The 20,936-nt window shown below is 34.8% G+C and overlaps 1 protein-coding gene across 1 annotated transcript; it reads left to right on the top strand.

The window, feature by feature from the left end:
- Window positions 1–998: 998 nt before the first annotated feature.
- Window positions 999–19,400, top strand: LOC120093023 (DEAD/DEAH box helicase). Its single transcript, XM_039051316.2, has 14 exons — window positions 999–1,802; window positions 2,655–2,880; window positions 3,858–4,103; window positions 4,464–4,598; window positions 4,689–4,813; window positions 5,253–5,392; window positions 13,965–14,035; window positions 15,659–15,820; window positions 16,274–16,360; window positions 16,517–16,690; window positions 17,087–17,131; window positions 17,737–18,093; window positions 18,549–18,916; window positions 18,996–19,400. Exons 1-13 carry the CDS (start codon window positions 1,195–1,197, stop codon window positions 18,648–18,650), a joined length of 2,478 nt encoding a protein of 825 aa, XP_038907244.1. The 5' UTR covers window positions 999–1,194; the 3' UTR covers window positions 18,651–18,916; window positions 18,996–19,400.
- The last annotated feature ends 1,536 nt before the right edge of the window (window positions 19,401–20,936 follow it).

Below are 20,936 nucleotides of genomic sequence, written 5' to 3'. Positions count from 1 at the left end.
TTGAAATTTGTTGCTAAAAAGTGTTAGAAATATTTGCAAAGAAAAAAAAATGTATAGCTCAATTTTTAAGCATGACGCGAGGGATGAAGCGCTTGCTTTTGTCGAGTTAAGAATAGAGGTAATAAGTTAAGAATGTTGAGAGAAATCAAAGTAAAATAATTGTAAAAAGTCATAAATAAAAATATTTGTAAAACTTGAAAATGGAAAATAAAGAGCTCAAAGGAATCGATACAAATCCTCCAAAAGCATCTTGCTCTAAGATGAAAATTGAAAATGGTTGTTATTTTGGTATTCGAAAAGGATATTTTTATTTGAACCATTGGTTAAAAATCGAACAAACCAACCTCAACTAAATTATAATATTTAAATTTAACTGCTCTAAATTTATAAATAAATAAATTAATTATATAATAAACCGTAAACAATCACTGCATTAATACTATTAATTCATTAATAAATTATATAGGTAGTGATTAACATTTTATGAAATTATTTTTTAATAATTATAATTAATTTATCATCAATTAATTATAATTCACTATTTTTAATAGTGAAATGTTATATTTAATTTTTAAACTGGTTTTGATTGTTTTGTTAATTAATACATCATATTTATATAAATATATATATCAAATGATGTAATTAAGTAATTTCAATGATAAATTACTCATTTTATAAATATTTGTAATTAATATTATTATTTAGTAGTTAAATAATTAATTTTGTACAAAACTTTGAATTGAATTTATTGTTTATCAATTAATCTATTAAAATTTTATAAATAAAATACAAAACTAATTTGTCACGATAAAATTTGATAACGTACAACCAAATACAGTCATATTTATTTCCAACAATCTTATTCCTGATATCTTGAAAACTTTAAACCAAATGCTTATTTGGATTTAGATTTTGTTCTTACTATTAAAAAAGAATGAAAAATATACATAGACCCGACCCGACCCGTGCTATAAATATCTAAAATGAAAAATTTGGCTAGCTTGCTTCCACGTACAGCTTCAATATCGGCCCAAATCCAAAAACCCCTCCAAAACCTCCACATTATTATCCTCAAAGCTTTCTTCCAGTCCTCCAATGGCGGAATTTCCATCTCCATCATCGTTTTCACTCGATCTTACACTTGCTTAACACCCTTACTACTCCTCTTCTTCTAGCCTTTTAGCTTATTCTTTAATGGCTTTACTTTTTTCACCCGCACCAGACGTTTCCTCTTCCCGACCTCTAGTAGCCTTCAAACTCGGCTCATTTCCCAGCCTACGGGGACTCTTCAACCGCAACTCTACTTTCCGCCACTTCCCTAAGCGATATGTTTCGATTACTAATGTTATCTATGCGGAAGATGTTATAGTTCCCGGTATTGCCAAATCGGCGAGGCGGAGAGAGCAGATTGAGCTTGAGCGAGACTCTATCTCGATTCTCAATGAGAGAATTCGCCGCTTTCATGGGAAGAGGGAGTCCTCGAGAACGGTTATGGATTCAGAGGAGGCAGACCGGTACATTCAGATGGTGAAGGAGCAGCAGCAAAGGGGTTTGCAGAAGTTGAAAGGGGATAGGCAAAGGAAAGACAGCGATGGTTTTAATTATAAGGTTGATCCTTATACGCTTCGTTCTGGGGATTATGTTGTGCATAAGAAGGTTGGTATTGGCCGATTCGTTGGGATTAAATTTGATGTTCAGAAAGGTTCTACGGAGCCTATTGAGTATGTGTTCATTGAGTATGCTGATGGGATGGCGAAGCTTCCTGTTAAGCAGGCGTCTCGAATGCTGTATCGCTATAATCTGTACGTTTGTTCGTTTATTTACTCACTTATGCATTCTGTTTATGGTGGACTTTCATAAATTGCTGCTGGTTAACCATTCGAAACATTCATTGATATGTTGGCCATCATTTGTTGGCACTATAATGGTAGACTAGTAGTTGTGTTTTTCTTTTACTAATGTCATATCTGGGATTTCCGATATTTCTAGTTTCTCATTTCTTTTGTTTTTACTTACTGCAGTTTTTAGAATTGCATTATATTATTGAAAATCTAGCTCGTCATTGCTGTTTTAGACTTGATAAATATTGTAATTAAACCAACCCATAGTGACATTGGGATGTGTGAAAAATAGCATATTTTTTTGGAGAATATGTTCGAATTCGATGTGATCACTTATATAGGATATTAAAATTGAGTTTAACAAAATACTATAGGGTCATATCAATTGAGGTGTACATAAGTTTGACATGAACATTCCCGGATATGCATGTTTTTTAGTGAATATGTTGACTCATGCATTTAGGATGTCTGTTATTTCAATGACTTCTAAGAAATCTAGATAGATCCTTCAGCAGTGTCAATCCAGATATATTTGGAAGCAATTGATCTCTTTAACATTTTTTTGATTCTCAGTATTCCTTAAGCTGAATTTATTGTGTGACTGGTGGTGCTTTATCTTTTACATAATGACATGCTAGAAACCTACAGAACCTAGATGAAAAGGGTAAGAAAATTATTCTCAGCAGTTGTCTAGAGCTATGGTCAATGCTCTTCTTAGAGTTGGGGATTATATGTCCAAATTCTTATATGCTTTGATGTATTTCTGTTTACATATCCATGTTCCATTTATTTCACACGTTATCACCTTTTCAGCCCAAATGAAAACAAAAGACCTCGCACATTGAGCAAACTAAATGATACTACCACATGGGAAAAGAGAAAGACTAAGGGAAAGGTTGCGATTCAGAAGATGGTTGTTGACTTGATGGAACTGTATCTACACAGGTTGAAACAGAGAAGGTCTCCCTACCCGAAGTGTTCGGCTATGGAGGAATTTTCTGCTCAGTTTCCTTACGAGCCTACAGTGGACCAAAAGGAGGTACTTTCACTCAAAGGCTTCTGCCCTTCCATTCCTTGGATAGATGGTGAGGGAGGGCAGAACTTTCTAGGAATTTATCCATCTTCCATAAGGGAGCCGAATGAAACCAAAGTTTCATGTATGGTTTTGAATTGAGATGCTACATATATATATTTACATTCTCATTAGCTTAATCTCTTGCCCTTGAATTGTAAACTTGATTTCAGTTGAATAAAAAATTAATAGTTTAAAAAATGGTCTCAAACTTATCATTGGCTTTGAATATAATCTTAATCTTAGAGTTGTTTTGACAACTGATTGGTAATATGACATTGTTCGTTATGTTTGGTTTATATATATATACAAGGACACCTAGACATTTAACAACATGAATTTCATATTAAAATGTGTAGAAAGTATATGAGAATTTGGAAATTTCATTGGACAATGTAAATGGCCAAAATCCAGTATCACGATGTCATTATTATTATTTTATACATGACAATCAAACATCTTACCATTTATTTTTGGAGTAATGAATGTATGCTTTAAAAAGAATTGATTGGTCAATGACCAAACTGAAAAATAGCCTAAAGTTTAGAGATGAAAATGATATTTTAGTCTTTCCTATTTGTTTTACTTCTTAAAGTCGGTAAGCATGGCTTTCCAGATGTCTTTTTTAATATGGGTCTGAATCAGTTGCTTATATTTTACTGTCTGTACCAGTGCATACTAAATCCTTTTCTTTTCATTAGAATGTGATCACCCTTTGCTGCTCTGTTACATTTATGTGTACAACGACAAGCATAATAGGTTTTGTGAGCATGCATTTATATACCTACATATGTACCTATCCATTCTTATATTGGCCATTAGATGCTTCAAGATTATTACAATATTGCTTTAAAGAGTTGGATCCCTACTTGTGCCTTCTTAAATTTTTTGTGGATATACATATTCTTTTCTTGTTCGTCTTGTGATGTTTGTTGTTCATGCAGGCTTTCAGAGATGTGGAGAGAGATTTGACACAGAGGGAAACTCCGATGGACAGATTGATTTGTGGAGATGTCGGCTTTGGTAAAACTGAGGTTGCACTGCGTGCAATCTTCTGTGTAGTCTCGGCAGGAAAGCAGGCTATGGTTCTAGCACCAACGATAGTCCTTGCCAAACAACATTTTGAAGTTATCACACAAAGATTTTCTTTGTTTCCTGATGTCCAGATTGGATTGTTGAGCAGGTTCCAGGTATTGTTAAATAAACCTTTATTATGGGAAGACACCTGCATATAACTTATTAAGTCTAGTAAGATGACAAGGTATAAGTTCTTAGTCACGTGGGTCCAAAAAACTATAAAGAAGTAATTTGAATTTCTTCAACTGTTTGGTTCATCTGGGATTACCTAAAATTATAGTTTTAATTAGTTCATATTAAACCTCAAACTATTAGAACCAGTACATCAATGCAGCCATTTAACGTTACTTTTTTGTTTTGTTTTTGTTTTTGTTTTTTGTTTTTTGTTTTTTGTTTTTTTTTTCCCGTATGTGAACTCACTCTGAAAGAGTAAAAGTTGAATGTCTAAGCTAACTAGATATTACAACATGCAGACAAAAGCAGAGAAAGAGAAGCATCTTGAAATGATCAAAGAAGGTCAATTGAACATTATTGTTGGGACTCATTCACTCCTTGGAGACCGTGTTGTATATAGCAAATTAGGGCTTCTAGTTGTTGATGAGGAACAGGTCCTATTTTTTTTGGTCTCTCATCTTAATTTGCTGTTAATCATCCTGGTTTGGTTCTAGAGTAACTTTCTATTCCTTTTGTCTTTCCAGAGGTTTGGTGTCAAACAGAAGGAGAAAATTGCATCCTTTAAAACTTCAATTGATGTTCTCACTCTCTCTGCAACACCGATACCTCGGACCCTGTATTTAGCATTGACTGGATTTCGTGATGCTAGGTAATTAACTCCACACACGTAATTCGTGGGTGAAGATACTCAACACATGGACTGGATTTGTAATAGTTCTGTTATCCCTTTCTACTCTGTTTGTTACATAAGTTAGGGAAGCTCAACCATATTATTGTTACATTTGACTCAATGATAGATTGAGCAGTATTTGACATCTTTAGAAAATAAAGTCATTGATGGATTGAGCAATATTGGTCACCTTTTTTGAGTGTTAATCACTAATTTTGGTCATAGATATACTAGGTAGTAGAAGTAACAAATTATTTCATTGTTTAATTTACTTCTGATATTCTCACATTCCTCGGCATTAACTTTTTGTTCCCGCTGAGCTTATCTGTTTTGACCATTCATTTCAGTAGACTTATCTCCATGGTCCTGTAATATTGAGTTTTTGTGACTAAACCACTGCTTTCTTTCCATGCTTTAGCTTGATTACAACTCCACCTCCAGAAAGAGTCCCAATAAAAACCCATCTCTCATCATTCAGTAAAGAAAAAGTGAAATCAGCTATTAGATATGAGCTGGAACGTGGAGGCCAAGTTTTTTATGTTTTACCTCGAATTAAAGGTAATCTTGTAACTTTTTCTTTAAGGTTTACATTGCTCTGTACTCTTAAGAACTGCTTTACTTTATCCATTCCTTTGTGACACTATTTTCTTTATACGTGGTACATATGCACACATTTTGGTAACAAACAACTTTATTAATACCGAAGACAGGGGGAGTGGGAAAATAAGATTCAGATGAACCATTAGATCACTTAAGCCTGAAGGAGATTGCGGAATCAATCTTGAACTTGCATTGGCCATGGATGGAGAATAATCACAAAAGTTCTTATAAGATCTTCCAAGAGGATGATAACATACAAAGAATGCCTCAAAAGGAAGACAGTTCTCTATTCAGCATATTTAGAATTTTTCTGTTCATCACAACCACCAAAAAAGTGATCATATGAACATTAGACCAAATATTCTGATCATTTCCTTTGAAAGGATAGCTGGTGAGAATTCGGGTGATTGCACATGGAGCCGGGCTATAAGGTAACGTCCGGGATCTTAATTCTGTCAGCAATCTTAACTCCATCTTTGATCAAAGACTATCAAATATTTTATTTTTCAAATAGCCTTGTAAAGGACAGAAGGTAATAGGCGTTCTATTATTGTGATATCATGGAACAAGGATTTATAAGTAAACTGACACACTCTCCAAAGCCTAAAGTTTATGCTTGCACATTAGATTAGGAGTGAATTTATGGATCTGCTCAGCCAAAACAATCAATTCTTGTGCTTTTCATCTCTTAGCTTCCTCCTAAAATAAAATTTCTATTATCTCACTTCTATACTTTGGACAATCTCAAGTATTTCTGAATTTTCATTTCAAGAGAATTCTTGCTGATAGGAAAACAGTTGAGTTGATATATTTGTTCTTCAATCACATGATATATCTGTTTTCTCGAGCCTTAGAGAAAACAAATTGTGAACTGTTGAGTCTTAAACGTGGTCTCTTGCAGTTGCTCTTCTTACCCTTGTTCCCCATATTAATCCGTGTCGGACCCCTTTCTTCATTAAGCTCTAGAAGGTGTCAAAGTTATGGGAATCTGTGCTACAACCTCCTCTCTATTGGTAAATTGGTTTGTACAAATAGATACTACTTTATGCGGCAACTTGTAGAAAAGCCTTAAAACTGGTTCTCGCTAACAAAAGGGTAAAATATCTACTAAGAATATTTAAAAAATAAACTCTTACTTGGCATTGGTAAATAATAATTGCAATTTAAAAAAAAAACTTTTATCAAGTATTTGAAGGGTGGTAGGCCATTTAGAGTTCAATAGAGCAAAATAGTAAAAGCAAAAATGAAATTTAGGCATCAGTATGGTTTATAAGTAGGGGACCCATGCATAGTGTGCATCGTTTGTTTGTTGATATTTAGTCTTAAATACCCCTCTTCGTGTTGTCTCTTCCATTTCCATACCAAGAGCGCCTCTAGGACACTTGAAAGATATAACATCAGCAGTCTTCAAATTCTCCGCTGCAAATTGATTTGTTGGTGAATTTGAAGGTGAAGAGTTCACATCTCCATCTCCATGCAGTTGGCATAAATTTATCCACAAGAAGATGCTAATTAATTTGGAGATCTACCAACTACACAAGAGGGTTAAAAGGCAAAGGCTTGGGTCGTAGCAGCCAGTGTGGGAGTGGTTGAGGTGTTGAATGATTAATGATTTTCAGGTGGAACCATGTCATAAGATCAGCGCAGCACTATACTTAGAGCTGTTTGAGGCCTCTTTCTCAGGCACAAAATTGTCATCTTCATCTTCAGCTGTGGTTTCTTTTAAGCAGCAGATCAATAAGTTAGAGGAATCTCTCAACGTGTTTGAGCTGTTGGGCTCCTAATTAAATGCCCCATCAAGTACATATGGATCAGAGTTAATTTTCTTTTTTGGTGGGGGTTAAAAGCTTTGTAAATAGGGGATTCTATATGTTACGTTGTGTTAATTATTTTTGTAAAACTCTTAGGTTTGAGAGAGAATTAGAATACTCTAAAACTCTTAGGTTTGAGAGAGAATTAGAATACTCTATTCATTCACCAAAGATATGAATATATACAAGTGTACAAAGCATAGAAAAGGAAAATATAACAAGATATTTATAATAATGGAAAATCCTAACAATAGAACTATAACACTCCGCCTCAAGTTGGAGCATATATGTTAATCATGCCAACTTGTTACATGGATAATCTATACGTGTTCCATTCAATGTCTTCGTGAAGATATCTCTTAATTGTTCTCTAGTCTTCACATATCCTATAGATACCAATCGTTGTTGAATTTTTTCACGTACAAAATGACAATCAACTTCAATATGTTTAGTCCTTTCATGAAGTACTGGATTAGATACAATATGAAGTGCTGCTTGATTATCACACCACAACTTTGTCGGTGTGGTGATTTCAAATCCAAACTCAACAAGAAGATATATCCAAATCAATTCACACACACTGTGCAATTGCTCTATATTCTGATTCTGCACTTGAACGTGACACCACATTTTTCTTCTTACTCTTCCAAGAAATCAAATTACCACCAACAAAGACACAATACCCTGAAGTTGATCTTCTGTCTTCTTTAGATCCTGCCCAATCGACGTTTGAGAAACATTTAATATTAGTATGACCATAATCCTTATATAATAAATTATGCCCGAGAGCAGCCTTCAGATAACATAGAATCTGTTCCAATGCAGCCCAATGATCAACTGTAGGGCATGACATGTACTGATTCACAGTACTTACTGAATAGGGTATGTGGGGTCGAGTCACTGTAAGGTAATTAAGTTTTCCCACTAATCTCCTATATCTTTCAGGATCTTTTAGCAATTCTCCATCTTTTGTGAGTTGTAAGTTGGGCATCATTGGGGTACTACATGGCTTAGCTCCTAGCTTCCCTATTTCAGTCAACAAGTCAAGTACATATTTTATCTGCGATAATAGTATTCCTTTCTTGCGTCTTATTACCTTAATTCCTAAGAAGTATTTCAACATGCCTAAATCTTTTGTATGGAATTGACTATGAAGAAAGCTCTTTAGGGATTGGATACCTAAAGCATCATCACCAGTAATCACAATATCATCCACATATACGACTAACAAGATGATACCACCCTCGGATCTCTTAAAAAAGACCGAATGATCTGATGTGCTCTTCCGCATTCCAAAGCTTTCAATCACCTGACTAAATTTACCAAACCAAGCTCGTGTACTCTACTTTAATCCATACAAAGATTTATGAAGGCGACACACCGTTATTCTCCCCCTGAGCAATAAACCCTGGTGGTTGCTTCATATACACCTCTTCTTGAAGATCACCATGAAGAAATGAATTTTTTCATGGTTCATATACACTTCTTCTTGCTTCATATACACCTCTTCTTGAAGATCACCATGAAGAAATGCATTTTTAATATCAAGCTGATGTAAAGGGAAATGATTGATTGAAACTAATGAAATAAACAACCTCACAGATGCCATTTTTGCACAGTAGAAAAAGTATCAGCATAGTCAACAACCTAAGTTTGTGCATAGCCTTTCGCTACAAGGCGTGTTTTTAACCGAGCAACAGAACCTTCAGGATTGACTTTAACTGCAAGTACTCATTTGCAACCGATAGCCTTCTTTCCTGCAGGGAGAGAAACTAAATCCCAAGTACAATTATCATCTAAGAAAGTCATCTCCTCCACCATTGCGGCACACCAACCAGGATGAGACAAAGCTTCATGAACAGTTTTAAGGATGGATACAGACTCTAAGGATGCAATGAATGAATATGTGGAAGACGACAAATAGTTATAAGAAACAAAAGAGGAAATAAGATGAGCATATGTATGTTTATCTTTATGAAGAACAATAGGAAGATCATCACTCATTTCTGGATCCAATGACGAAGAAGACTTTGGTAAGAAGCCTCTGGTACAGGACATGGAACTGAAGGAGACGAAGAAGCCTTACTAGGGCATGGAACTGGAGGAGGTTGTTGTCGAGTTTAGACCTTAACGATGGGTGGAAGAGTAGAGGTAGCCACAGGTAGAGATGAATTAGGAAGAGGATCGAAAGGAGAAATAATTGTGTAGACAAGGAAATCATCCTTTAATTCCTTGTGCACCCTCTGACTCTTATTCGAAGAAAAAGATTACGATAAAAAAAATGAGGAATGTTCAAAAAACGTGACATCAAGAGAGACAAAATATTTATTTAGACTAGGACAATAACATCGATACCCCTTTTGAACACGTGAATGTTCAAAAAAGTGACATCGAGAGAGACGAAATATTTATTTAGACTAGGACAATAACATCGATACCCATTTTGAACACGGGAATAACCAAGGAAAATGCATTTTAAGGACTTTGAATCCAGCTTGGTATGTTGAGGCCAAACATCCTGAACAAAGCAGGTACAACCAAATATTTTGCGTGGAATGGGAAACAAATGTTGCTTGGGGCATAAAGTACGAAAAGGTTTCTCACCCTTAAGAATGGAAGAGGGCATGTGATTTATTAAGAAACAAGTTGTGGAAACATCAGCCTAAAAAGATTTTGGAACATGCATCTGAAACATCAAGACTCTGGTTGTCTCAAGGAGATGACGATTCTTTTGTTCTGCAATCCCATTTTGAGATGGAATATCGATACAAGAAGATTGATGAAGAATGCCATGGGCATCTAAATAAAGACTTGAGTGCATGAGAGAAATATTCCTTAGCATTATCACTCCGAAGGATTTTAAGAGCACCACTAAATTGAATTTGAATTTCAGCATGGAAGTTACAAAAATGAGAAAGTAACTCAGAATGATTTTTCATTAAATAAAACCATGTAACACGAGAATAATCATCGACAAATGTAACAAAATACCTAAACCCTTTTTTGGATTCAATAGGACATGGACTCCAAACATCAGAATGGACTAATTCAAAAGGAGCACTAGCTCGTTTATTGACTTGAGGATACAAACTCAAACAATGGAATTTAGCAAACTGACATGACTCACAATCTAAAGAAGATAAATGTTGAAGTTGTGGACGAAGACTCTTCAACACAGAGACAGACGAATGACCCAAACGACAATGCTTTTCAAAGGGAGACGACACGCTAGAGCATGTGATGGTTGTAGGTGTTTATGGTTCAAAGATGTAAAGACCTCCAAATTCATATTCTTTACCAATAGTCTGCTTCGTCGTAAGATCCTGAAATAAACAATAAACAGGAAAAAAGGAGACAACAATGAAGATCACGAGTGAGTTTACTTACCGAAATCAAATTAAACGAGAAATGTGATAAATTTAAAACTGATGACAAAGAAATTGATTCAGTAAGATGGACGGTTCCTGATCCTAAAACAGGAGTGAAGGTTCCATCAACTATAGTGACATTAGATGAAGAGGTAGATGTACAAAGGTTAGAGAATAAACTGGGGTTACCTGTCATATGGTCTGTAGCGCCAGATTCAATGACCCATTTTGACGTGAAAGAAAGAAGGCATTTAAAGATTTTACTTATCTCTGTGATGGCCGTAATGGGAGTAGAATATGATGCCCTCAATGACTCTTGTTGCTGTTGAAATTTAGCAAACTCCTTTGCAAAAATCGTAATTGACTTGTCAAGATTATCAGGAGTAGAAGTGACGTGCAGATGGCACCCTCTGTCGCTTATTCATCAATCTTCTGCATTCACGTTTCATATGGTCAGGTTTATGACAGTAATATAACACCTCCTGAATTTGATCTTTGGTTATTGGGATGACCTTTGGAGCTATTTGATTCAACCCCCTTATTACCTTTATAATCACTTGTGCGCCCAATCAAAGTACTACTAGAATCAGATGACATAACTGCTTGTGGCTTCTCTGTACGAAGTATTTGAGTATAAGCTTCTTCCAACGATGAGATATTTGAGCTTGACAACACTTGATCTTTGGCCATCTCATATTTAGGTGAACCTACTAAAAAACTCGTGATAAACAACTTTTCACGTTGAGCCATTAGAACTTTTTGATCCGTGCTGATTGGCATCAAGGCATTGAATTACGCACATGTATTTTTAACCTCCATAAAGTAGCTTGTAAGAGATTTTTCTCCTTGATCAGGTTGATATAGAGTCTTACAAACATGAAACACTCTACTAATATTCTCTTTCCCAGAATTAAAAAAAAAAATCCAAATATTCCAATAGTTCCTTGATTGATTCGCAGTGATTTACTAGTTCAATAATTTTACGGTCAATAGAATTCTTGATTTGTAGAAGCATTCTTGAATTGTCCCGTTATCAAACCTTTTTATTAGCATCAATCTGTGGCTTTTTTGTGATGTGTTCATCCATCTCCATGCTCCTAATAAAGTGGCGAACATTTGATCTCTATGAATAGTAATTGGATCCATTCAACTTGTGTTCAATTACTTTTGACACCATAGGAACCATATCTGACATGACTATTGGTTTCTTATCGGCCATTACCTAAAAAATAAACACAAGACAGAAAAGAAGCAAACCCTAATTTACCAAAGAGATGTGTGTGTTTTTTTAATGAACCACAAACAGTGAGTATATAGTCCAAACAAACACACCACCAAGGAGAGTCGACAAAACCGAGGAAACCCATAGAAGACGAAGCGGAATTGGTGGCGCACTCATCGGCGAGTGAAGCAATGACAGGAAGGAAAAAGCGGCGCGTGAGCCTCACGCGCTAGTCGGATGATGCCGGACTTTTGGGTTTTGTAGATCGGCAGTTGGGCTCCTTGACGGACTGGACAGTATCGAAAAACTACCTTTTTTTTTTTTCTTTCCCCGGCGGCGGTTAACGACGGCAAACGAACCAAAGACGGCGGCTGTGAGCAAAAGTGTAAACTCACCCCTCCACAAAACTCTAGATGTAACACAAATGGGTTCTAAATTCTCAAACCATAAGGTTCACAAAACCTTAATTTTGTTTAGAGAGCTCCGATACCATGTAAAACTCTTAGGTTTGAGAGAGAATCAGAATACTCTATTCATTCACCAAAAATATGAATATATAGTGTAAAAAGTATAGAAAAAGAAAATATAACAAGATATTTACAATAATGGAAAATCCTAACAATAGAGCTATAACAATTTTCAAAGTATTACTATGTAAGAAAGTATAATTTCTTTTATTTGCTTTGTAAACCATATGTACAATATTTGCAAACATCCTTTAAATTAACAATTTAATTAATGTTTAATCTTACCCATTGATTAGAGAGCAAGTGTAAGAAAAGGAGGATAAATACAGCTAATATATTAGTGAACCACAATGAATGAACACAAGAGTGAAGTGATTCAATAATTTTCCCCTTTTGGATGAATATGCAGAAATACAGTTCCCAGCCCCTCTTAGGAATAATTTACTACATATATATATATAGATAGTCTCTGATAGGAAACTAGATATTTTAATTGGAAACAAGGTATAAAGGAGGCTAAAAGGGTGATAGGCCTTGGCCTCAATTTTATTTATCAAGAGCAGTGGGGAAGAATTCAAGACCTTCATTTCCTCTCCCAAAACTCATAAGAGAGTCCTGAATACAAATGCCGGCCAAGAGACACCCACCCACCAGCCAAAACAGTAATGTATACTCAGCAAAACCAAGCCTAACCGTGGCCCCCCTAATTGGGGTGGAGTCTCTTTGGCATGGGCTGTCTTTTTTAGGAGATTGCTTCAACATGATTTCCAGTAGCTGGATTTATCAAGCAATTCTCTTGGGGTTCTTCCTAATTCTAGTTTCTGGTCTTTAGAGTGGTCTGTCCTACAGCATCTCTTCATTGATTGCCAATTCTCTCTTGCTTGCTAGTAGAAATTTTTGCTAATCTTCCATCTCTATCAGGTTTTCGTCCTTTCCTTCAGAAATATTGTTTCTCAAGTCTTATTTGGAGCATCTTTGAAGATTATGCATCATCTGTTGTGGATTTATGCTTTCAAAATATTACCAGCCGAAATTTGGTTTGAAAGGATGCTAAGTGTTATCCAAGTCTTTTCATATTTTTCTAAGTCTGTTGTCTGTATTGGGAGCTTTTATCTTTCATGGTTGATCTTTGATTTGTATTGGGTTGTTGATGCTTATAGTGCTATGTTTGTTTTTCTTTTTCTTCTTTTATTTTCGTTTCCTTATAATTTTTGAGCATTAGTCTCTTTCATGATATCAATGAAATGCTCTTTTTCCTTAAAAATAACAATTTTATCTGGGGTCCACTCTCTCCCAAATACATTCTCTCACCGGTAATCACATGCCCTTCGTCTGCCTACGTGTATAAACCTTCATAATCGGGGGGCCTATCAAGGAGTTACAAAGTTCTCTTCAGTCAATACAGCCGGTGGAAACATTGTAGTTAAAAATTTCTATCATGAGAAGGCCAAGAGGAAAAAGCAGAAAAGTAATAATATCCAAATATCTTTTGATTTATCCTCTCCGAGAATAATGACCAACATGTAATTCCTCATGTTGTTTGATTTACCCTGCTGAGTGGTATACCTTATTATTAAGATAGCAATAGGTATACTTCTTCTCTCCCTCGTTACATCCATTAATAAGAATTTCAGGCGATTTTCTATCATACTTGCATCACAGGACTTGAAGAAGTGAAGGAATTTCTTGAGGCGAGTTTTCCAGACATTGAAATAGCACTTGCTCATGGAAAGGTATTTTGTTTTTGTCCCTTTGTCAAGTATGTGAGGCCCTTGAATCAGTTGCTGTCTGATAAAAATCATTTGTAGAATAATTTACCTTGACTGACTAAGAAATACATATACTTTAGTTTGGCTAGCCTATCTATGTCGGACATGTGTCGGATACTTGGACACTCCGACACTTGTTGGACACGTATCAAACACTTGTTTGTGCAACATAGAACACTTGTTAAGCAGACTAAAAAGACACATATATGATAATAATGATAACTTTTGAGCTTAAAATGCATCGAGCTAAGTTTTTTAAGCATATAAATGCATCGATCCATTAACGTTGAATTTTCTTTTGGTATAAAAATGATACATATTTTTTAAAATATATATTTTAATAAGCGTGTCCATATTGTGTCGTGTCCTAGATTTTTAAAATATAGTGTGTCGTCGTGTCCGTGTCGCGTTGTATCCATGTCTCATATCTGATTTGTGCTTCTTAATTGATTGGTAAGCTAGAATATGGAACAACAACAAAACCTTGTTGTGCTTTAGTTTATTGAAATTTAGGGGTGTTTGGGCCCCAACTTCAAGTAAATAGCCCACTCTATGTTTGAGATTGGGGCCTCAATTATAATAGTCTGTGTTTCCAACTATTTTAATCTACAATTAACTACAATATTACTATTTTAAATATTTTTTTGTTACAATCTCCTTTCCTCTTTGTTATAGTGTTTATTATCTCCTACCTAGACTAAAATAGTTTGCACTCCAAACACAAACTATTATAACCCAGATTAAAATAGTCTACACCAAACACAAACTATTATAATCTATATAGCAAACTAAGAAACATGAACACTTTAGTTTGGTTAGCGTGTTTGTGTCCGATATGTGTGACACTTGGACATTTCGACACTTAATGAGCACATATCAGAGACTTGTTAGTGCAACAAATGTGTTAGACATGCATCACTTGTTGAGTAGACTAAAAATACATATATATGATAATAATAATAAAATTTGAATGTGAAATACATCAAACTAAATTTTTTAAGCATATAAATGCATCAACCATTTAGTTTGAATTTTCTTTTGGTATAAAAATGGTATATATTTTAAAATGTGTATTTTAATAAATGTGCCCTAAATTTTTAACAAATGATGTTGCTATCTGTATTGAGTCGTATCCGTGTTTGTGCTCCTTAAGATTATTATAACTCACAAATTATACTAACTGATGATTATAATAACCAACTCACCGCCCTAAACATCCCATTAAGGAATTAAAGCATTTGTTTAACAAATTATTTTCTTTGATACTCTGCTTTATCACTGGATATTACTTCATTGGAATGACTCCTGGTTCTGTAAGATATTCAACAAGATCACTCCACATTGTTTTGTGGGCTTAAATCTCAACTCTCGGTCTCCCATTACTGGTTATGGGAAAGTACCTTTTTGGAAGACAACAAGACATCCAAAATCTCGTTTAAAGTCTAAAAATCTATCGTATCAGAAGTATCATCAAGGAAACCTAGTTCTCATCTGGAATACCTTCACCATTCAATCTTTAAATAAGTTATAGCTGCGTAATGTACATTTATTGTTATTTCATTTCACTTATATAGCTATTATTTGCAGCAATACTCGAAGCAACTTGAAGAAACCATGGAAAATTTTGCACTTGGTGATATTAAGATTCTTATATGCACAAATATTGTTGAAAGTGGTCTGGATATTCAAAATGCAAACACCATCATTGTTCAGGATGTTCAACAATTTGGGTTAGCCCAATTATACCAGGTCTTGCCTGTTCTCTCTTTCATTTCAGTTTTGTCCAAATTTTTTAGAACAATGTGGTTCAAAAAGTATCAGTGAGAAGCTTTGTTTGGAATGCATATTTATAAATGGAGATTAAGAGATGATACTATTGAATGTTGTAAAGAGGGAAATACTTGCATTTTGTAATGGCAATCATATCTTGTATAGGTTTTTTTTTTTTAATTCCCCTTGGACATGTTACCTTTCGGGGATGGAACAAAAAATTGAAATGGTCATGTAACATGAGCTTGTTTGGAATGACTTAGAGCTTAAAAAAGTAATTTCAAGTACAAAATATGTGTTTCAGAGCACTTAGAATTTAGAAAGTCATTCCAAACATGTCCTAAGTGTATTACCTTTTATCTTCTTCTTCAACATTATATTGCTTTACTATTTTTCACTCTTTTCCTTACGTTTCTTTCTAACATCTGATAGCTGCGTGGAAGAGTGGGTCGGGCTGACAAGGAAGCACATGCATACTTGTTTTACCCAGACAAGTCTCTGCTATCTGAAGAAGCACTGGTTTGTAGTTTCTTTGCCATTTGTCTTTGCTATTGCAAAAATGTGAAAGCTCTGCCCGTTAATAATCTATTCTGGGCAATTATTTTTTGGGGATTTTACGATCATGAGACTTTCTAATGCTTCTTATGTTTATTGCTCTTCTTTGCCATAATTTAGGAAAGGCTTGCTGCCCTTGAAGAGTGCCGTGAACTTGGGCAAGGTTTCCAACTTGCCGAGAGAGACATGGGCATACGAGGATTTGGTACCATCTTTGGCGAGCAACAAACTGGTGATGTTGGAAATGTGGGCATTGATCTCTTCTTTGAAATGCTTTTTGAGAGCTTGTCCAAGGTTCGTAAAATGATTTGCCATCTACTAATTTATATTTTGAGAGGACAGCGTTTGTGCTCATATGAATCACTGATCGCATTAGCTTTGACTCTGTAGTCATCGTATTAGAAGTTTTTATTTACTCCTCGGTTCTGACATAGAAAATATATAATGCAAACTACAAATATTGGTTAAATTTTTAATTTGCTGAAATTCCAACCTTATTTTGAAAACGAAGTGTTGATTTTTCTGTGCATCCTTGTTGTCATTGTTCCATCTTCCTGTTTCCTTTATCTTCAGCATGTGATGATGCGTGCGCACATGCAATCAACAGTTGATTAATCATTTAACTTTTGAAGCATGGGGTTGGTTTCTTATTTCTCTAATTCTGGATGGATTGTTTCCCATGATTTGCAGGTTGACGAACACAGGGTAGTCTCTGTCCCATACCAGTCAGTGAAGGTACTTTCTTGATCTGTGTTTGCCGATGTGCAGTGATCTCAAACTCTCTTGTTGTGAACGGAAAAAAGAAAAGAAAAGAAAAGGAATGGAATAAGAAAAAGGAAAGAAAAGTAACTGAAGTTTATTAGTGAGTTTAAGCTTCTAAATTTAACTACTTTCCTGATCGTAAATCACTAACCTTTTATTGATGGAAAGAATTGCGTCTTTGACATTCAAAATACGACTTGACTAATTTGTTTCTACTGATTCAGTTCAACACTGACTGCTTTGTGAAATACAACTTGTCTTTTAAAGAATGAAGGTAAAAGTATTGTGTTATGAATACCACTTGAGAAAAAATATCGAGCCAGGAATACCACTAGTTAGAGATTAGGATACGTATGATAGTCGAGCAAACAAGTTTTCTATTAGAAGTTGGTTATAAATAGAGAGTGAGATATGAACACAAGCAGTTTACTCGATAGGAAGGTTCAAGTTCCTCTAACTACTTGGGTATCTTATTCTTCCAACTTCTTGAGGTTTCTTTCTATATTTTCTTATTCGTTATTAAGATAATTTTCTGGCTTGGTACTTTAGATTGTCTGATTTTTAACACATTCTTACAGATTGATATCGATATTAATCCTCATTTGCCTTCTGAGTACATTAATTATTTGGAGAATCCCATGAAAATACTTAATGGAGCTGAGAGCGCTGCTGAGACAGACATTTGGACTTTAATGCAATTTACTGAGAATTTACGTCGTCAACATGGAAAAGAGCCGTATTCCATGGAGATTCTTCTGAAGAAGCTTTATGTGAGGAGAATGGCAGCGGATCTAGGAATTTCTCGGATATATGCTTCTGGAAAGGCTGTTTGCATGGAAACTAACATGAATAAGAAAGTTTTCAAGTTGATATCAGATTCGATGACGTCAGAGGTGCATCGGAATTGTCTGTCTTTTGAGGAACATCAGATTAAGGTGAGCTTATAAAATATCTAGCTATTTCTATCTTGATTTATTGAGGTTGATTTTGCATCTTTTGCCTTATTCTCCCCCAGCTGGGAAATGCTTGTAAGAAGTGAAATGGACAAAAGTAATGAACAACTATTTAGTCTATGAACATTTTTTTCCCTTATGAATCAAAGAAAAAAAAAAAGAAAGAAGGGAAACAGTGTGACAATGGACTGAGTTACTCATATCGTCAAATACATTGTCATAGCATTATATATATATATATTTAATTTCTAGTGCATACATTTCATGACGTAAAATTGTAAGCATCTATTTTTCAGCCATACTAACTAACTTCTCAATGCTCCCAGAACTGAAACATTTGATCAGTTCTGTTTCTAACCTATACAATTCAAATTGGTATCTTACTGTTTTTTCTTTGCTATGTCGTTTCTGTCCCCCTCCCCTTTCACTTTTGGCAGGCTGGTCTTCTCTTAGAGCTACCCAGAGAACAACTGCTAAATTGGATCTTTGAGTGCTTGGTGGAACTTCATGCTTCCCTCCCAGCCCTAATCAAATACTAGCTCATTTTACAAAAGGTTTTACAATGGTTTTCTTAACCACAAGGTTGCTACATCCATATAACATCTATTTATCAGGCTTGTTATTTTAAAAGCCCGAAATATAGACTTGGCCTCCACGGTCTCTGATCAAGAAGCTTTTGACATGGAAAATCTCAAATCACTGTGCATCAATCATGTCACGTATACAATACGAAGCAAAAGTATATCACATTTTGTTAGTAAATTGGAACAAGCTGATGGAAACCACTCTAGAGAATTGTTTCAAGGCAAGCCCTGTGAAAACTGAAAACTCCCTTGTTTTTTTCCCTAAACCAGCCACTTTCAATGAATTTTTTCTTATTGTAGGATACTATCTGTCCAAAATATATAGCAGCGCCCGGGATCTGCTTGTGTATATGACGATATCGAGACTCTCCGAGAATGGCTAAGACTTCACTCAGGTCACAATTTGTTCTGTCCCTTGTGTCGTATATCACATATTCATGAAATCTTGGTATCAAGTAGTTGGATTAGTTCTCATCATAACTTTTACCTGTAATTTCTTGCAAATGTTCTATATATGAGACGAGGATATGTTGTAAAGAATTTATAAGTTTGTAACTCTAAAAAGTTTAGGAAAAGGTTGAAGTAGGAGAACCATCAAGCATAGAGTTATTTTTAAGATGCAGTTATTAATTTGGTTCCATCATTTGAACATTTCACAAGAAAATAGTGAAAATAGTTATATATTACTTTATACCATTTATTCCAGACTGCTGTTTTCTTTATAGTTGAGGCTCAATTTTTGAAAGTTTCTATTTTATTTTGGGTAAAAATATTTTTGGTCCTTGAGGTTTGGATTTGGTGTCTAATTGGTCCCTCAAGTTTCATAATGTACATTTTAGTCGTCGAGATTTGAAAAATAGTTTTAAATGGTTCTTGATCTATTATTAATTGACTAACAATAGAATGACGTGACATTTTAGATTAGTGACTGATGTGTCAACGGTTAATAACTGTTACTTAGTCTTAATTAGCTAAGGGGCGTTTGGAGAATGTTAAGCCTGGTGGATTAGGCTTGAAGGTTTAAGTAGCTTGGGTTTAAGAAAATTGTGTTTGAAGTATAGGTTTTGGAAGTCTGGGGTTAAAAGAAGTCTGTGTTGGAGTACAGACTACTTAGCTTGGGGATGAAGTGCAGATTTATAAATCTTTAGTTTGTGAAATATTTTCTTGTATCTAATCATAGATTAGATTTTAGATTAGTTTAAATTTGTCATCTTAATTATTTTAATATAGTTAAATTTAAAATAAACTTAAAAAATTAGAAGATATATATGTTTTTTAAAATCTTGAAATAGAAATTTGGACTAAAATTAGAATTTTATTTAAACTATTGTTTGAGTAATTTGATATTTTAATTTTACTAGATTTGAAAATAAAATTTTGTAGACATTTATCACTTTAACTAGTTTAAAAATGATCATTTTTTTTACCATATTATGCTAACTTAAATTTGAAATAAACTAGTATTTTAATATTAAATTCAATTATTAAAAAACGGTATTTTTTTAATCAATTTACATTTGAGGTATAAAAAATCATAAATTTTGAGTTCTAGTTTTTATTTGGTTGCCAAGTTATTTTAAACATTTTAAACATTTATGTTGAAAAAATGATTCCAAGTTTTCAAACTAGTTAAATTGTCCAACAAAAAAAAAAAAAAAGAAGAAGAAGAAAATGTTATTAAATTAAATTAGGGCTTTCTACACATAGTTTAAATAAACATGCTTATACAATTAAATCTGTTTAGTTTGTTATAAGAGTGTTTTTATTAATGTTTTTTTAAGGATGACTGGTGGTAGTTGTTGGAGGTGGCAGTCGGAGGTTGGCCGACGGAGTTGGTGGTTTGAATTTTGCCAGTGTGGGGGAACCGAGGTTGGTCGATGGTGGTTGGAGTTGGTCGACCGTGATTGCTGAGGTGACGGTTGGAGGTTAGTCGGTGACAGTCCCTGAGGTGGCGGACGGAGGTTGGTTGGTGACAATCGTCGAGGTGGCAGCTTGAGGTTGGCTCCGGAGGGTGGTGATCGGAGTTGGCTGGGCGACTATCAACCAGAGTTGGCTGGAGGCGGGCGGAGGTTGACCGACGTATTTCCTAGATTAAATTAGAAAAAAAAGTGGGTAACCCATGTTTTGAATAATATTTACTATTCACACTCATGGGAAAATAATGTGGGAAGCCAGACTTCCTAAATCCATGTCCAAAATAAGGGTTGGGTTTAGGATATCTAACCATTTGTATACCTACAA

The sequence above is a fragment of the Benincasa hispida genome, chromosome 12, assembly GCF_027475165.1.
Source record: "Benincasa hispida cultivar pf3 chromosome 12, pf3_genome.v1.1, whole genome shotgun sequence".
Classification (NCBI taxonomy): domain Eukaryota; kingdom Viridiplantae; phylum Streptophyta; class Magnoliopsida; order Cucurbitales; family Cucurbitaceae; genus Benincasa; species Benincasa hispida.
Note: the sequence above shows the minus strand (reverse complement) of the source record. Positions and strands in the feature narration are given on the sequence as shown.

What these genes read in the sequence shown, in the direction of transcription:
- LOC120093023 (XM_039051316.2), top strand. Translation starts at nt 1,195, where the DNA reads ATGGCTTTACTTTTTTCACCCGCACCAGACGTTTCCTCTTCCCGACCT. An exon ending in TAGTTGTTGATGAGGAACAG is followed by an intron (nt 4,599 to 4,688) that starts GTCCTATTTTTT and finishes TTGTCTTTCCAG; the next exon opens with AGGTTTGGTGTCAAACAGAA. An exon ending in GGTTAGCCCAATTATACCAG is followed by an intron (nt 15,821 to 16,273) that starts GTCTTGCCTGTT and finishes AACATCTGATAG; the next exon opens with CTGCGTGGAAGAGTGGGTCG.